General features: G+C 33.4%; 5 protein-coding genes across 7 annotated transcripts in view; 3 read left to right on the forward strand and 2 right to left on the reverse strand.

Moving 5' to 3' along the window:
* Positions 1 to 2,153, forward strand: part of LOC125050317 — a 156,886-nt gene extending 154,733 nt beyond the window's left edge. For all 3 annotated transcript variants that reach the window (XM_047650066.1, XM_047650067.1, XM_047650064.1), the window contains one exon: positions 244 to 2,153. In XM_047650066.1, coding sequence (XP_047506022.1) covers positions 244 to 775 — 532 coding nt within the window. In that variant the 3' untranslated portion in view covers positions 776 to 2,153. The remainder of the gene's footprint in view (positions 1 to 243) is intronic.
* LOC125050316 (zinc transporter ZIP3) lies at positions 1,544 to 5,848 on the reverse strand. Its single transcript, XM_047650063.1, has 4 exons — positions 5,231 to 5,848; positions 4,502 to 4,711; positions 3,818 to 3,974; positions 1,544 to 2,300 (listed from the first exon to the last, which is right to left on the reverse strand). The coding sequence occupies exons 1-4, from the start codon at positions 5,747 to 5,749 to the stop codon at positions 2,284 to 2,286; spliced, it is 903 nt and encodes a 300-aa protein (XP_047506019.1). The 5' UTR covers positions 5,750 to 5,848; the 3' UTR covers positions 1,544 to 2,283.
* A 46-nt stretch (positions 5,849 to 5,894) lies between these two features.
* On the forward strand, positions 5,895 to 14,197 carry LOC125050314. Its single transcript, XM_047650062.1, has 9 exons — positions 5,895 to 6,416; positions 6,823 to 7,057; positions 7,253 to 7,389; positions 7,486 to 7,602; positions 8,011 to 8,148; positions 10,970 to 11,177; positions 13,242 to 13,330; positions 13,571 to 13,667; positions 13,907 to 14,197. Exons 1-9 carry the CDS (start codon positions 6,327 to 6,329, stop codon positions 14,038 to 14,040), a joined length of 1,245 nt encoding a protein of 414 aa, XP_047506018.1. The 5' UTR covers positions 5,895 to 6,326; the 3' UTR covers positions 14,041 to 14,197.
* A 35-nt stretch (positions 14,198 to 14,232) lies between these two features.
* On the forward strand, positions 14,233 to 16,905 carry LOC125050318 (sperm surface protein Sp17-like). The gene is made up of 5 exons (XM_047650068.1): positions 14,233 to 14,379; positions 15,480 to 15,705; positions 16,021 to 16,142; positions 16,211 to 16,238; positions 16,555 to 16,905. The coding sequence occupies exons 1-5, from the start codon at positions 14,296 to 14,298 to the stop codon at positions 16,767 to 16,769; spliced, it is 675 nt and encodes a 224-aa protein (XP_047506024.1). The 5' UTR covers positions 14,233 to 14,295; the 3' UTR covers positions 16,770 to 16,905.
* Positions 16,906 to 17,417: 512 nt separating this feature from the next.
* The window catches only part of LOC125050313 (mucin-5AC), a 47,571-nt gene continuing 46,552 nt past the window's right edge, over positions 17,418 to 18,436 (reverse strand). The window contains exon 12 of the mRNA XM_047650061.1: positions 17,418 to 18,334. Within this exon, the coding sequence (XP_047506017.1) occupies positions 18,281 to 18,334 (54 nt within the window). The 3' untranslated portion in view covers positions 17,418 to 18,280. The remainder of the gene's footprint in view (positions 18,335 to 18,436) is intronic.

Below are 18,436 nucleotides of genomic sequence, written 5' to 3' on the forward strand. Positions count from 1 at the left end.
TACTTGACTAGGCCAGCTACACAGGCTGGTACGAACCTTAAATAATTTATTATTATCTTCGAGATCGAACCCAAACTAAACACGTCTCACACAGTTTGTGAAGGCACGAAGGCAGCGAAATGGTTGAAAACTTATGTTACATACAGTAAGCGCCATCTTTGTTGACTGGCTTGACGTTGGCTTTCCTGACCAACTTGCCAAGTTCAATACTTATTGTTAATTAAAAATAAATATTATTTTCAGGACGGACGAAGAAATGGACGCGACCGCATCTTGGAAGCGTTCCCACTGGCGCGAGATGCAGTCAATACTACGGCGGGAGGGCTCCCAGAAGGAGGTCGTCGAGTGCTGCCCGTCAGTCCTAGAGATGGTCGCGAAGAAAGGCGGCCGAACCCCCACCGGCCTCTACGTAGAACTCTACGAGGACGGTGAGAACAAACAGAGGCTCTACGAACTCTCCTGCGCACCGGACGTTGTAGACAAGCCCTGCAGATTCGTAGACGCACGCCTCTACAACCAATCGAGATGTGTGCAGAAGTATTCATACTCCTACGCACTAGTAAGGTATTCTTCAGCCACCGAGATGCCGCTGCGCAATCGGCCGGAAGGACATTTCTCTGTCCCCGGCTCCGGCGGCTGGTCCATGGACTATGTGATAGTTAGAGCCGGCTGCGAGTGTCAAATCACTCCGCCTAAACGCAAGAGTGCGCACCGGAAGCGATTGGAGAGGCATCGCCGGAAAAGGAAACGACTGGAGGATGACGATGACACTTGATGTGTGTGTTGTGTTTACCAGTGGACTTAACAAATTGCGGTATTTCCGATTTAGTTTAAGATTAGTTGATAGTCGTGATCTATGTTTTGTAGCCCTTTGGATAACTTAATAAAATTCTGTAGCTCTCGTACGCCCTTATATTCTCTATAAGCGTAAGCACAACAATTTCTACACAATAGTAAAATTCAATACAAATATGGGTTCTCTGCATAGGAACAACTATTTCGATATGTTTTCTAAGTCTTTTTAGTTCACTAAGGCACAGCTTGCCCATTGAACGGTAATTGTGGAATGGAGCAGGGATCACGGCATATCAACGAAAATGTTACCGATGCCATCAAGTCAGATGTAAACTTGGTTGTTTTGACAATCGGTACACGTATTAATCTATGTATTTATTATTAATAGTCTATTTAATTACGCTTCTTGATGTAGTCTCGTCAAATTTGTAAAATAAAGTGCCTTGCTTTGTGCCTTACTGAAATGTGCCAACAATTAAAATTTAGAGCTTTGAAGAGAATGTCCATCCAATTAATCAAAAACTCCTTAAAAAATTATTAATACCTCATTAAGGCGCAAAGAAATTGATTGGACTTGTGAATCGAACTATAACGCGTTTTCAATAAAATAATGAATTGTCTGAGGTCCTAATATCATTTGATTTGAATGCTCTCTTAAGTTTTTAAGAATATTTATTAAATTACTTTTTTTGTACGCAATACGTTGTACTTCCCACGTAGTTTAAGTGCGTCCAGTCAAAGATCTGTATTATTCTATTTTGTAATACTTTTATTGTATTTAAAATTAGCATAAGTTTCATACATTTATTTATATTGTGTTATAAATACGAGGTATTCCGACGTGTAACTGTGTAAAATGGCTTCCACATTATGTATTATACACAATTAATTTTAACATTGCAATAATATTGTGGACTGAGATTATATTTGTGCATTTAAACGTGAAAACGATATAATTAACAACTTACGCATGTATTGATAATAGCGCCATCTGCCTTCGAGTAGGAAATTGTGGTTATACATATACGTTGACAGATGGTGCTTTTTTGCAAAACAATATACAATAACAATTTAACATCACGTAACAGTGCCATGTAATTTTTAAACAAAGTCAATTATTAATTAATGTTATAAATGTATCTAAACTTATAAAGTATAAAATAATGCCTATTTTAAACAGTTCAACATATCTAATAATTATTGTACTTACAAAATTCATCTCACTGAATCACATTAAGTATTTGTAATTACAACAGTAATAAACAAACAGGCCTTGAGTTCTAAAAAGTTGTCTTCAATTATGTGACTTACTTCAGCAAAAATGTTAAAATGGTCAATAAAAGAAATGTGAATTCGAAGACGTTTTTCATTTAATTACATTATCCGTCAATTTAAATGGACAGTCGTCTTATCAGTCATAGAAAACTCAACAATTAGGTTAACTTATAGTTAGAAGCGTTATGGCAAATGATATAAATCCCTCTCTCATTAATCTGCATCATGATCTGTAAAATAAGAAAGAGATTACAGAGATACAACAGAGATTTTAAACAATTTCTTTTTTCGTCGAAGTAAGCAGTTTCACTAAAATTATTTAAATATTTTTTATATTATTATTAATATATATATATAACTAGCTGGCCTGAACCGAACATCGTACCGCCTAACAGTCGATTCTTTATTTTTTTTAAATACTTATTCTGCTATTCGGGACAACGGTCTAGCTAGTAAGATAAAAAAAAGAAAGTTGATAATACAACAAATACATTATGTTATTACTAACACTTGAACTTTATGCTATGGTATTAAAGTTCAAATTGGCTTTAAATATTATTACGAATATTTTGTATGGGAATATAGAAAAGTTTTGTTTTTAGACTTTTTCATTCAATTTTTTTAAATTTTTCTCTCCGTAAGAACCATCCTCGTACTTCAAGGAATATTATAAAAAAAGAATCAGACAAATCGGTCAAGCCGTTTTCATGTTATGTCGTGACAACGGAAAACGGGTTTCATTTTTATATATATAGATGTATATATTATATAAATTATTTAAATATATATATAATGTTTGTTCAAGCAAAGACAATAAAAATAAATATTCCGAAAATGCTGGCTATATTGTGATGGCGCCACTCATAACAATAAAATAAAACGTATTTTACACTTTTCTACAAATGTAATAATTTCGACATATTTTTTGTTTGGTATACGTTTTTATCATTATAAATATAATTTTTATTTTAATATAAATTATACTATATATATATAACTTAAACAAATATATAAAAATAGCTAATTCAGAAAACTATGTTTTTAACAAATTAAAAATAAAATAGTCCAGATTAAGTTTTATTTACAATTCAAATACCTGGTATGTATCAATTTATTTATCAAGAATATTGTTATTTCAACCCAAGATCTAATAGTATACAAATTAGTGTAATGATATGACTTATAATTATGATAAAAGAATCTTCATTTCCTGAAAGTTAGTATTGCATAGTGTACGTAAGTACTAATAGCAATATCCTACGTCATTTTTGTCTCTTTTGCTTTTGAATAATTCAATAAATCTTTAAGTGTCGCAGCTTACACATTTGCGGCGGTTACGCACGTGTATGTTGTAGTCGCTTTTCAAAGATTGGCAACCTCGCCTAGGCATCAGGCCGTAGGAAAGATGTATAACGCGATATCTCGCAACGGTTTTCCAAACATTTCGAATTATTAGGTAAATATTTGTTATTTTGAAACAGCTTCTGACATCTACCGTCCAAATTTGTAATTACCACGAGAGTTCCGTAACTTTTCCTTAGCAATGATCTGTCTATTTACTTTAATTGTCTTCGGTTCAAGTGGTCAAATTTAAGATACAACTAATACATTGTTTAGTGTTATCAACGCCATCTATGCTCACCAAGGCGTACCTGAACAGGCAGTAAGTTATAACTATTTCAAACGCGCAGTAATGATAATAATTAGTCTGAATATGACAAACTTAGCAAAATTGAATAACACTCACCTAAGTACATGGTAGAAAGATACATGACAGCAAACCCTGTTACCACAGCGAAGAACTGCGCAACTCCCGCTGAACGTTTTTGTTCATGCCAGCGGGCTCTTTCCCTTGGAAGAACTTCACTCACGGTTACATACAGAAGAGTTCCAGCAGCTAATGCCTATAAGAGATACAAGATTCTATTCAATGCTGATTTACGACAAAAGCGCCTGTTAAAAAAATGTGAGCAAAACCTTTTTTTGACAGGTTAAGAATAACATTGAAAATGTACTAATCTCAAAGTAATTACATATATCAAGTAGGGTTAGAATGCGGATGAAACTGCGGTGTATAGTTAGTACCTTACGCAATTATTTGTAACGCAGAATTTATAACAAGAAAACCACACCTCAGCATTCATAATTACGAAAATATGACCTCAGTGATGAGAGTCGCACGCTGAAGCTACTAGAAAAAACCAAAGATCATGAAATAGACAAAGGCCAAGACCAAGAGCTGAAACCCCACCTGTTTTTTTCCCTTTTCTATATATCGTTCACATTCCGTGAAATATTATAGATGTCTTAACAACATAAACAAAACCTAAAATACCAATATTTATTAGTCTCGCCACGTATCTTGTCTAGATTTTGCGTATACTTATAAATTTCTGCAAATCTAAAAATACTGTTTACTGACTATACCTACCTGCATGATGGACACAGCAACTGAATTCTTCAGCTGGCTTATAACATCGATTCCGGCACCTAACCCAATGCCTGCAACTGAACCCCCACTGAAGAGTAGAATTGACACTAGGTGAGCGCTAAGGCTTCTTCCACTCGCGCATAATTCAGCCCCAAGACAAAAACCCACCACAAATTTATGACAGGCCACTGCTGCTAAAAGAAGAAGGACCTAGAAATAGAAAAGAACGTAAATTAACTTAGTGATAGTATAGTACCAGTTTGTATTTTAATATTTTTGTGTTTACTAACTAATTTTATTTATTTAATCAAACCGCATTTGTAGTTTAGTTACTAGGTAAATGTAATAATTATTTATCCTGGGTACGAAGCCAGCGGTTTACGCAAACCTATGACTTCTAAATGCACAAGGGATTGGGACTTTACCTATCGCATATCATTAACCAAATATAGGCAAGTGATTCACAATTAATATAACACTTATTATGATATAAGTACTTTACCTTGAAACAATTGAACAAAGTTAAAACACTGATTGTTTCGATGTAATTGATATCAATTGATAATTGTTTATATTACAAAAAAACGATAAGAAAATACGCAGCACGGCAAGTTGCATATCAATTAGTAAAAAAGTCAATTAAAAATATAATTAGATTTTTGTAACAATTACATGCTTTCTTTATTATGAGATCTATAACGATATATCAATATAAATACCTAGTAGTACCTGCGATGCTGTTTCTTGCAGGCCAATAGCGAGTCCTTCCAAAAAACTGTGCACAAGCAACGCACATAATAAACCTATGACCCCCGAATAACTCCTGTTACAAGGTGCATTATGGCTAACATGACACATACGAGGATTATCAGCACCACCACATCTTTCTCTCATCTCATCATCCCTCAAAAGACGAGATTCCTCCGTCCCATAACTAGTTCTCTCTCTTTGGCTGGTGTGATGTGCGCCGTAAAAGAAATGTACCAATTCATCTACAAAATAAACCAGAAAGAAACCAACACAAAACCCGAGTTCTGAATATTTTCCTAGAATTTCTCGGGATTCCGGCAGAATGTGGGTGAGCGACGTGGATAGTAGAACACCACCTCCAAAACAGAGCAGACAAGAAATAAGAAGGGGATGCCGCTGTCTCGATCTTTCTGAAATACACAATGGTGCCATACCAGCACAAAAACTCCCAAGCCCCAAGGCCAGCATAGATATCACTTTTGCAGTTGACACTTTCATTTTTGGTCCACACTAAAACGTTTTAGAAAAATTGTATGTTATCAAAACACGGCCAGTTACACGACCGACGTCTGCGCACCGGGCAGACAAGATAGTACTGTGTGTTTTGTAATCAAATACCCCTTTTTCGTTAAACACACGCATAACTTCAAACCTAATCACAACGACATAAGGTCGTAAATATATCGTTATGGATTAAATGTCAACTGACCAAGGACTAGTTTAATTGGAGCTAAACGATAATGCGAACTTAAGGAAGTACGCGAATGAATGCAAGGGCGCGCTGGTTCTTCGTAAACTGGTTATGAGGACAAAGACGTTATTTACAAAATCAGTCAGTATTGGTCAATAGGTAACATATTTTGAAAGGTCAGTTTAATGTAGTTAAAAGTAACGAATTATGTTTTTTTGAATTATTACAATACTGCTTAAAGTTTATATTTACAAGACTCCTTGCGAATACATTTTTTTGACAATTCAATAAAATAAGTTTACGTTATAAAAACATAATGTCACTCCTAACCGATTTTCTTAGCTGTCAATATTTTCAACATTTACAAGTTCATCAATAGACAAAATGAATGAATTGCTTCAAAAACACGGGTGTTCTAACGTATTCAGCGTCCCCGAAGGCCTCAGGGAATTGATGGCAGATATTACACGTGAAGTAAGTATTCCCCACTATGTTTCAATATCTAGGTACCTACCATATAATATGGTAAAGGGAGATAATTTCATTGCTATCTTATGAAACTTACTAACTCCAAAAGGACGTTACAATATAAATACGTACGTTACAATAAACAAATATCATCAAATACATTATCATATAAAAACTGACAAAATATTCTAGAACCGAATATATACGTAGTTGGCGTAGTTTAAGGATTAATTGGAAATAAGATAAACAGGACATTACGAAGTCGTAACGTGATAAGCAGTGTTTTCAATTTTTTAAATAGCTCCACAATTTTATAGACGACAATAATTTTGTATACCAGCTTCAGCATGGCTTTTAAAAAAGTCTTGAGAATTAGGGCGCTAATAGTTTAATATATATAATAACATTCCAGGTGCTACGAGAACAGCCTCCCAAACTCTTCGACTTTATCGCCAACTATCTCTCAGTGTTACTCCTCACGCGTGAGCATGGGGTTATGGCGGTTAAAGTTCTGGATGACTTGTGTGACTGCAGACCTTCGGTATCCGAACATCTACTGCAGCTGGGTCTAGCTAGCGAGCAAGCGAGGGATTTAGCTCAGATTATCAAGCAAGAGATTGAACAATTTGAGCCTGTTGCTGGCAGTGGTAAAAAGAGACGCTTTAAAATGTTTAATAGTCATATATATTATTACTACATTGCATAATTCAATGACAATATTATGGGCCTTTTAAAATTACGCTTAAACTACTATATGATATTATTATTTTTTATTAAATTTTTTTATCTAAATACTGTTTATCTCAGCTCGTACTATTTATAGTTTATATTTATATTTGCAGAAAAAATTAAAGAAATGCAGATAATGAAAACAATATTAACGCGATCCACTTTAGACGAGGTGATGGCGTCAAAAGTGTGTCAAGTCGCGAGAAACGCATACAGAGATTACTGGTATAGAAAGAAGACACTAGAACAGGTAATTAGGGTTTTTTCCGAAATCATATTATGGAGTCTTCTTTTTCGTCGTCGTCTTTGACCTAAATAATGGGTAACCATTATCATATAATTTTAGTCCATGAAAACTCAACCCGACGAACCGTGGGAGATAGCGGCGCAACACACTCTAGAAATATATAAAAGAACTAAACCGTCATTCACAGAAATGAACAGAGCTGCTGAAAAAATTCAGGTAATGGACTAAAGTAGTCTTAGACAATTCTTTAGAAAAACATTTTTGGTATTAGAAAATTATAAACATAATATTTAACATTTAAAATACAACACATACAATATAATATTTAATTGTTCGTGTACAGATAATGAATCATTTCTATTGTGTTCTTAATTTAAAAATCCTGATGGCGTTCGTTATAAATCTTTGAATAAAATTCGCACCTTAGATAACATTGCCAGCTATTTACAGCAGGCGCTTAAATAAATCTTGTTCTTGACAACTGATCCAGGAAAAGATTAATGACGATACCTTTTTCACCAATTCTTCGGTTATACATATAAATGTTAGTATCTAGAATCATAAAACAATGTTAATTAAAGCGATATAATTTGAAGTATGTGTTTAATATAAAATATTTCTTAGGCGGCGTATAGAGGATACCATCTTCGAAGAAACCTCCTTAAGCATTTGAAACAGAAGAAGAAGGGTCCCAAAGTGGACTTGCCCGGCCCACCTTTGGACATTGGTGGGTCCAGAGAAATCGAACTGGGACCAGTGCTTGTAAGTTTGATAATATATATTATTTAAATAATAATTAGACAGTAATCTACCCTAACGTGATACCAGATAATTATGTCCGCGTGGATAAACCTCTTTTTACTACTAACTTATAATGTAATTACTTCTATTAAAAAAGGTTATAAAAGTAGACGAGGTAATGTTTACCCATTACTGGTTTAATAGATGTAATAACTTAAAACATTTTTTTTTTTACATGAAAGTTCATAAAATAGAGTGCGAAATAATAATGGCTAATAAGTAATATTATGTTGACTTAATTTTCTACAATACTAGTGAATAGCTTAAACTAAGGTAATGTTCATGGCCAGTCTCTTTTCATCACAACGTAAATACAATTTGTCAGATAAAGACGAAAGAAAACTTTACTTAAGAGTGTAATCATACTGATTTAGTTTTATAAAAAAACGGGTTTAGACTTCAATCAAACAAATTTTAAAAGTTTTAAGTCGTCTTATTATTAAAACCGCACTTCTTCTACATTTATTAATCAAAAAACAGAACATTATGTCGTACGCATACAAAGTTAAATCAAGATTATCAGAACCAGATATTAATGATAAGGAAACTTGTCGAGGAAATTATAATTACAATAACTACTACACTAGCACGTGTCAGCAAAAAATAAATAAAATACAATAATAATATACGTAGACTCGTTTGTAGATACCCGCCGAACTTGAATTATAATAAAATCACGAGACAGCTGGGGAAAAACCGTAAATGTATACCAACATCATGGCGTTTTAGAATTGCCCGATCCTTATCTAAGGCTAAATATACAATTTGTTAAGGTTTTTCATTGTTCATGTTTCTTAAAGTTGGTTATTACCACTGCATGTTTATATTTATCAATCGATTAAAGCCTCTTCTGATTCCAGCAGTGGCGTAACAATAAGGTGGCAGGGATGGCAAAACGCCACGGGCCCCCGACCCAAGAGGGCCTCTGCCCAAGAGATATTATGTTCTATTGATGTATGTGAAGTCTCCAATACGCATTGGGCTAGCGTGGGGACTACAGACCATTGCCTCTCGCCTTAGAGAGGGGGCCTATGGCCATTAGTGGGACATATACAACGTGTAATTGAGTACGCTGAAAATCTCGAAGTTAATTAAAATTAAACTGAGTAGGGACGATGTTTACTCATAGGGCCCCATGAAAAGAATTGCCACGAAAGAAGATTTGCCACGGGCCCCAGTTGGTATAGATACGCCACTGGATTTTAGTATAATAAGCCAGCCGGCTCCAACAGCTACTGATTTAGCCTAGTATCACATAAAAATATCACGTTTGCAATTTATATATCTATATCACTTAAATCTTACACACGTTGGTCCAATCCTACGATAACCTTTGGGGCATTTATTTCTCTCCTTTTTTTCTTTGTTTTTCTTTCTAAAAATGAGATATTCCGTCGGCAATTCAGGTATGGTAGGCTCTTTATACACAGCTTCCTTAATTGGACAAGTACAACTGACCAACGGTGATAGTTCTCCCGCTAAAACTGGATGCTCCTCTTCCTTAATTCTATCTGGAGATGAGAGATACTTTCGGAGCTCTTCAAATTCAGCCATCGATGTAATCTTGCATTCGCAATCATCGCTCGAAACGAGGATAAGGCACGAGGAAAATAAAATACTTAATAATTTAAACGCCATGTCGCTCCGAGCGTTTGAATGGATGTGAAGAATGTTGACGGCTGTTTTATAATATAGTCTCTTCTGGATTTTGTCCGGTTGCATTACAAGATTCCCGTAATGTAATTGCATTTGGGATTTCCTAAGATGCTTTTAAAGCACTTCAGGCTTGTAATCGACTTATCAATATTATCCCTGAAACCAAACCGCTGCGCAAAACAAATATAGCTAGCACATGACTATTAAAAAGGAACAATTATTTTTTGGCATGATTCAGATAAACTTTAGAAATTTTGATTTTGTCATAGATAAATGTTTTCAATGAATCACATTACACGGTAGTGTTAAAATTTTTTCTAAGTTGTAAAAATTACATACTGTGTTGTAAAACAAATACTTATATATAACTATTATGATTTAAAACTGGCGGAAAATTGTGAAGTTCGCGTCTTGAGACCCCTCAAGAAGAAAGGCACTCACTTATCAAAAAAATGTATAACCGTCATTCATTCGAGATACTACATTGACCCTTTATCGATTATGGTTAAGTGTGGATATTGAATATTGCCGCCTATTTTTGGAAATCAGTAATATATTCTTAGGCATCATAATTATTAAATAAATTTTAGTAACTACAGCTGTTAAATATATCAAATACTATACATATATCTATATTATACACCGATAGGATGGCATATCATATCACTAGCTGTTATTTTTAACGCAACAGTAGAACCTGCGTAATTTTAATGATATGACGTCATTTATTCAGATTTTTATTTTTTATTTTTAGATAAACCTGATTTTGAGGAAACAATAATTTTAATTAATTTATGAATTACAAATGACACTGACAAAATTTCTAACCACATTTTTGACGGTTGGGATTTACGAGTAATTATAAATACGTCATTACGTCTTTATTCTAACGTCATCGTTTGAATTAATTAGGGCAAAACATTTTGATTTTCAATAGGTAATAAACAAAAAACAAATCGTTTCCTCCTAATATATGATGTTGTCCGCATTGAAGAGAATAAACAATTTTAATAAACATTAATAAGATAATCTAGACTTTATAGCTTTTATTGTTTAAATATAATCAAAATTCTTTGCCGCCATTTCGATTACTTTTCTCCTAATAGCAAAGACAATTCTCAAACAGAAACTCCGTGTACCAAAAGACAATGTGCGACCAATGTTCGGTGAGCATGCCACACAGAAGCTGGGCATACCGTACGACCCAATGTTGACTATCACCCACGTGCCAGAAGACCAAGAGTCCATAACCAGTGGAGGAAGTAGGGGCATTGGCAGGTTTACTGACATACCAGCCGTTAGAAGTTCAAGTATTATTACCAATACTGCACCAGGTGGGTTTTTTTGGTAACTAAAATATTATATATCAAACCAGTTTCCACTGAAGTTATGAGATGTGTCATAATGTTGTAGCACAAGACCGGGTTACATAATGTTGTATTATGAAAATGTTTAAACCTTCGTCTGACTCCGATCTTTTAAAGGTCCTTAATTGGTGGCAAATGTTGATATTATTTGACAGTTTTATAGCTGTGCCAACACGGAATTTGGTTAAATATTCAAATCGCTCTGCATCAACTCAAAAGAGGTTTAGTTTCGTTTGAATTAGCTGAATGATCGATAAGTAAATTTCTAATTGTATTATTACTAAGACCTCAGAGATAACGTTTACGTGACAAATCGTTCATTTTAATAAGATTAGATTGGTTTTAAATTCATGACGATGATATTATACGATAATTTAATTCTCAAGATTCAAGTGCAACGAAACATCAAACAATCCAATGTACCTTTCGTAACCCATAGCCTATACTAAGACAGGTAACATTAAAAGTATAGTTCAATTGAATTGACTCGTGGCCCTTAGATTGATAAAAGAGAATCCTTGGGGGATATTGTATACTTTCATTATACGTGATTTTGTTCTAAACACTTCGTCTAGTGACATTTTTAGATTAGGCACTATATTCGCGTGCACTTATATAAACCCTAGAAGATATAAATAAAAAACACTTACGTAAAGGAAGGTAACTCTTTATATTCCATGACTTCATGAGTGACGTATTTATGATGTAAGCAAATACCTAATAGCAATCATGGCATAATTACGCTATTTCTAAGATACGGGTGCATTAAGTAGGTTTACTACAAACTAATACTTTGTTTTTTCTTACAAACTGTAATATTATTATCTCAGCATTATATAATATTATTTTATATATATTGTTATTTTGCTTTTGGATTGCCGAGTCAAAGTCAAATTATTTATTTCAATTAGACCTATTAAAAAGGCACTTTTGAAAGTCAACAATACAAGTTTAAAAATATAAAAAAAAAAGATGACTAGTTTCCCCTCGGTAGTTTCATATGGAAGAATAGGCAAAAAACTCCATTCTGCTTTGAAAATAGTTTTTACATATTATGTACTAGCTGGTGCCCGCGACTTCGTCTGGAAGTTCGTCTTCGCCTTCGCAGGAATAAAGTAAATAGCATTTGACCAAATTATGTGTGAAAGACATATTTTATCTACTTTAAATATCAGAAGCGATAAAAGTATCTATTTTCATTTAGGAATCAATTGATTACCAAATGTGCATTTGAAATAAATTATCAATTTTTATTGGTTATGGTTCACTATTTTGGATTTAATGGCTTACACATAATACAAAGAGATATACGATGGCGCGCTTTTGCGTAGGACTATTTAAGATAAACATTTCCACCATATATTACATATGTGTTACTCTAGCGGTTTTGGCAGCGCACGCCAGTATAGCTCGCAGATAGTAGATTTTTTCCTACTTACTTGATATTTTATACAATTCACACAATATCTTTATAAACGGTAGCCTATGTGTTATTTTGATGTATAATTGTATAAGCTATATTATTGTAAAGTTTCATTGAAATCCATTCAGTAGTTTTTACGTGAAAGAGCAACAAACATCCATCCATACTTACACTTACATAACTTTCGCGTTTATAATATTAAATTTTGTATACATTGATTTGATAATATGTGAAGACCATGTACCTAGAACATAAAACTACTATACTTAAATAAAATAGCCGCATGGTGTTATATAAACTAAATTATTATGGTATGCTCACATATTCACCAATATTGCAACTATACATTTTAATGGCTCTCGTTATTTAACTAAAATGTCTTTACACCCGTGTTCTGCTATCGCATATTTAACAACTGTGGTTCAAAGGCAGCCGAATTATGTTAATAATGTAATTCATCCGGGTTTATATTCGTTGTCTAATTTAAATTTACCAAATACTAAAATATATTTTTCGTCTCGCAAATTTTCGCCAGCAAAAAAGTAAGTAATAAATGAGTGGAAATCTCGAATAAAATAAATAACAACAAGTTTTATTTGGATAATCAGGCGCAGGACAGGTTTTAATGACGGCTACAGTGGATGTGAAGGGTCCAACTTCAGTTGTACAATCCGTGCACAAGATATCCTTTGCTGAGGTACCTACATTTCTTAATCTACTATTTGCTACTTCTAAGAGACTTATTTTTTACTAATAATTTCGTTGTAATGATTTGATATATGTTTTGAAGGTGGGAATGTAAAGATAATAAACATTGATTCTAATTATTATTAAAAATATTGCTATATACTTTTACTTTACTATACTAAATACTTTTTATTGTATTAATCATGGTTGTAATAATAATGTTAACTAAAGACATACTTAATTATTTTAGGTGCCGCCGGAGGTGATTCCAGATTTTCAATTGGAGTTTTTAAAAGAGAACGATGTATCTAATGCCGCAGAACAGGAAATACCAGAAGATATACCAGGTTGGTATTAAAAAACTGCAGATTTATCTATGATATTCAACAAAGACATTATGGCTGCCATTGATCATAAATAGTAAATGAAAAAGGATTTGAGCAAAATTAAATTTATCCAATGGAAATTACAAATTAAAAAGACAATAGACTAAACGTTTTATTATTAAAAAAAATCATTTATGGAAATTGTTTCATAAATTTTTCTTCAATTTAATAACAGACCAATAAATTTAATTTTTTTTCAGATGACAAGACAGAAGGCGATGGTGAGAGTATACCTGCATCAGCGCCATCTACAGCTCGCGACTCCGCTTCTATAACAGACGTAGAAGATGAAGGTGACGACGCTACAGCAATAACTGATGAGGAAGCAGGATAGATATATTATAATGTTACGAATACAATGTTACATAATTTTTAGTATTAACTTTATTTAACGTTTGCAAGAATGATATTTACTTTCACGATTTCTGTCGAAGATAATATGCTTTAAGAAATTAGTTCATTTTACTTTTATTAAACATTATAACAGATAACACGAGTTCTTATTTCAAAGATATCATATAAAATAACAAAACATCGCCTTGGTCGTAGCCGTATAGATATTTTACTCCTGACATATTTTATTTACAAAATGCAAAAACCTTTAAATAAAAATCTGTGCCAAATATCACTTCCTGAAGGTTTAGAAGAACTTATGTCTGATATAACAAGGGAAGTAGGTATAGAACCAATGTGAATTATAAGAAGCTAAGTAGGTGGTGTCTCAAGAAGGAAATTCGAGGCTTTACTGTCATCATCATTATCAATGGCTCTACAGTCACGGCTGCATATGTATGGTATACGGCTTAGCCTCCGCAAGTTTATTTCGCCATCGTGCTTCTTGCGTCCAACTACGAACTCACCAACGCTGCCTCGGTCTGCCGGGTTTTCTCTTGCCATCAGGTTGTAAATTCAGTAAGGACCTTGGGGTTCTGCCGCAATTCGGTTCCCATATCCCAACCACTTGAGCCAGTTACATCTTATGCAGTACGACGTTGGCGTCGTTATAAAGTTCTTCATTGAAGCGAATACGCGAAACACCGTCGTCGCTAACAGGGCCATTCATTCTTCGAAGAATTTTCCCCTCGAAAATAAGGAGAGCAAGCACGTCCTTCTTTCTAAGGGCCCCAGGAATTACCATATTAGTTGTTAACTGAAAACTGTTTCTAATTTTATAACTAGCGATTAAGACTTTGTTCGCGTAAAAAAATATAAAGCGTGGTGATATTCAAAGTCGAAACATAGCGCGAATTATGACTCATGTATTAGACAAACACCTTGAATTTTGACGTCTCGTTTATGAATCAAAGTGTAAGGCCACTTGTCCACCGCCGCCGTCACCGGGACGTCACCGAGAACGAGATTTTTATTAACTACGAAACATCGTCGGCCAGGATGACGGCGCTCGGGTGACGGGCGTGCGGTGGACACATGGCCATATTAAATTTATGTATCGCTATATCAGCGCCGTCTTCTCGTTCTCAGTGACGTCCCGGTGACGGCGGTGGTGGAAAAACAGCCTAAGTGTAAAGACTAAAGCGATTTTAGTCAGCGACGAATCGGTTTTCAATGATTGATTGATCTACCTCACATATTAAAATCCATTGTCTACGCGTAGACACGTCCTGCGTGAAGTTTTATTTTATATTTTGTAAAAGGTGTCATCCAATTCTTTGAACTGAAAATATTTAAAAAAGAATCTCAGGCATGCATAATCGCCATATTAATAATAATCTTCGTTATCATCTTCTCAATGTTATAATTTATGTCGTCCAGGTACTAAGAGCTCAACCGCAAAACGTCTACAGTTTCATAGCTAATTATTTGGGAGCCTTACTTGAAGTCCGAAATAACATCTCCATTGCTGCTCAAATATGCAATAATATAAACGAAAGCTGTTACCAACCAGAATTGGTTGAGGAGCTAAGAAATATCGGTCTCATAGATGAAGACGTAGACAAAACTGCGGATATTATTAAAGAGTATTTGGAAACTAATAAAGGTATCAAATATACTATTGTAAGGTAGCGAAGGAATTTTTAACTAATGGTTTTGGGCTTAAATTTCTGTCCCTTATCATCATAGGCTGTGATCAGCCTTCTGTGCCTAACAGTCACCGTCGATTTTTGGATCTAAGTTGTGCAGGTTTACTCATGTTTTTCAATTGCGTAAAGATAGAAAAATTACCAGTTACTGGACCAGACGCAGTTGTTAGTATAGTATAACTAACAATTAACAATTTCTATTACAGAGTACTCAAAAGAATTATTGAGTTTATAACGTTTAATATTATATATTATATTATTTTTCGATACAGTTAAAGAAACAAACTTATTTCTGCAAATATTAAGAAAAACCAGTATACAGGAGGGTCAACTAGGGGCAATTCAAAGTGCAGTGCAAAGGGCTTTTCGAAAACATCGATTAAGCCAACCTAAGGTACCTTAAAAGCTTCCATTCGCATAAAAATGTATATAACATTTATATTTTATTTAACTTTTTTTCAGATAAATTCCTGTCAAAAAAATACAGCATGTAAGTATTTAATATATTATAAATAGCTTAGTAACATGTAAGTCAGTTAAAGTTAACTATATTGTTTAGTATCTGTTTTTAAATAACCATTAATCGAACACTAAGCATACGTGACATTCTGTGTAATACACAAAATTAGTATTGATTAAGGCAAATGGTTGTTGCTTCGTTTCCAAATTAAAGATCAGAAAATTTTAGGTTAATTCACTGCCAAAATCTGTCATAACTAAATAAAACAAACGATACATTATCGTGTCAATTGCGTCATTCCTAATTTAAATTACAGAATATGAAAAGTTTTACATTCCTATTCCAGGTGAAATCGCATCATCAACATCTCTCGCCGGATCTTACGTCGCACTTCCGAGGCATGTACCATATTCGGCACATGACAACCTTTCTATCATATCAGAAGATAGTACAGTAAGTTATGACACAGAAATTATATCAGATATTTGTGTTGATGAGGTTGATGATGAAAGCGATACTTCATCATTAAAAAATGTAACCTTTGCTATGACTTATTCTTAATTAACTACGAATAATAAAATATCATGAATAAAAATAATAGAAAATTCGTTTAAAAACTTGTAATGACCTTTTTATTTTGTAATACTTTCTATATATTTTAGATTAATTTATATGATACTTAATTTGCTACTTTATATATTTTTATGGCTATCTGAAAAACTGTATTTTATAGTACGTTTAATTTTTTATAATTATTGTATGAAAATAAAACGAAAGTGTTTTATATATTTAATTTTTAAATACATAGTTTTATCCGATTCTTCAATGTTAGAAGAAATAAAATCGGCTTTTATTATAATTAAATTATGCTTAACAAAACTGTGTACTTATTCTAATTATAATATAAATTCTACACATTTGGTTTATTAATTAACTTAACTAAAAGGTGTAAAAGAAAACGCGTGCTCTAGTAACATTTTTCTAAAACAATAGATACTAAAATACAATTGAAAATAAATTTAGAACAATTGTGTATCTTTAGTATGAAAATTGATAATAAGTAACTAACAAACAATTTAAAGTTTTAGAATATTACAACTTTAATCATGATTATGCATTATTTTTAATAAACTAACGCCAGATTTTCAATATAGATATTATAAAATTCAAAATGGCTTAAAGTAGGATATAAAATAAAAATCACAGCAAGAACGCTCAAAATATATTCTAAGTAACATATAGTAAGATAAAATATTTATTATAGGTAACAATAGTCTAAAAAGACCTAACAAAATTAACTTAGACTAGGTATAACAAAATAAACTTGATCGATGAATTTAACTCCAATACCAGTGGTATTTACATAAAGCAAATACGCCACTAGGTTAGATGTGCTTGTGGCTTTATAACATTACTATTCTTAGACGGAAAATTAAGCTGCACAGTCGTTTGTTAACTGTTAACTACCATTTAGTAAAGACATCTTCACAACAGATACAATGGGAAAGCCATGCGTTTGATACTTTGAATCCTCCGTTTACTAATAGGCATTAAATTCTATAGTGAAAGACTATCTATCGACGACTTTGGGCCTCGAAAGCGTTAAGTGGCACTCACGTATGTCAAAAATGGTTTGACATACTTAGGTGTTAAGTCTGGTCTATGAATCTTCGCATAAAATTTATACACAGATTCACACCGATATTTTGGTTTGGATTTTTAAGAAAATAACTGAATTTGGAATTTGAAAATCAAAAACTAATTCGTCGAATACTAATAGACATTTGTCAGTGGCATGTCACTTGCCAACGTTGATTGCAACTTCTATATAAACTATAAAAATCAGAGAGCAAATGAGATTTTTAACAACAAACAAGGCAAGGTTTGCAACAAATGTACTTTGACTTTGTGCTCAAAGAATTAACCGCGTATATTTCGTATTCTAAATTCGTCTTCATAGTGTAAAGTTGAACCGGCACCTTAATATAATTTTACAAGAGATCTATGATTAACTTTGGTCCAATTGTGCGTTACTTAAATCTTAATTATATATAATTTTGTGTTCAGTCTAGCTATATTGTGTCGATGCCGCCCCCCATCAACCGGTTCCCATATTCACTCAGTAACTGTAACGAAAACAAGCGGTTAAAAATTTATTAATTTGAATGTTGAAGTCAACAAAATCGAACAGCACAATACAATCGAACCCAAAACCTCAAAGCAGAAGT

Source organism: Pieris napi, chromosome 6 (genome assembly GCF_905475465.1).
Source record: "Pieris napi chromosome 6, ilPieNapi1.2, whole genome shotgun sequence".
In the NCBI taxonomy this organism is placed as follows: Eukaryota; Metazoa; Arthropoda; class Insecta; order Lepidoptera; family Pieridae; genus Pieris; species Pieris napi.

What these genes read in the sequence shown, in the direction of transcription:
- LOC125050316 (XM_047650063.1), bottom strand. Translation starts at nt 5,749, where the DNA reads ATGAAAGTGTCAACTGCAAAAGTGATATCTATGCTGGCCTTGGGGCTT. An exon ending in TGCAAGAAACAGCATCGCAG is followed by an intron (nt 4,712 to 5,230) that starts GTACTACTAGGT and finishes TTCTATTTCTAG; the next exon opens with GTCCTTCTTCTTTTAGCAGC. An exon ending in TTGCTGTGTCCATCATGCAG is followed by an intron (nt 3,975 to 4,501) that starts GTAGGTATAGTC and finishes TATCTCTTATAG; the next exon opens with GCATTAGCTGCTGGAACTCT.
- LOC125050314 (XM_047650062.1), top strand. Translation starts at nt 6,327, where the DNA reads ATGAATGAATTGCTTCAAAAACACGGGTGTTCTAACGTATTCAGCGTC. An exon ending in TATTACCAATACTGCACCAG is followed by an intron (nt 11,178 to 13,241) that starts GTGGGTTTTTTT and finishes TTGGATAATCAG; the next exon opens with GCGCAGGACAGGTTTTAATG. An exon ending in ACAAGATATCCTTTGCTGAG is followed by an intron (nt 13,331 to 13,570) that starts GTACCTACATTT and finishes TAATTATTTTAG; the next exon opens with GTGCCGCCGGAGGTGATTCC.
- LOC125050318 (XM_047650068.1), top strand. Translation starts at nt 14,296, where the DNA reads ATGCAAAAACCTTTAAATAAAAATCTGTGCCAAATATCACTTCCTGAA. An exon ending in ATCGATTAAGCCAACCTAAG is followed by an intron (nt 16,143 to 16,210) that starts GTACCTTAAAAG and finishes ACTTTTTTTCAG; the next exon opens with ATAAATTCCTGTCAAAAAAA. An exon ending in CTGTCAAAAAAATACAGCAT is followed by an intron (nt 16,239 to 16,554) that starts GTAAGTATTTAA and finishes TTCCTATTCCAG; the next exon opens with GTGAAATCGCATCATCAACA.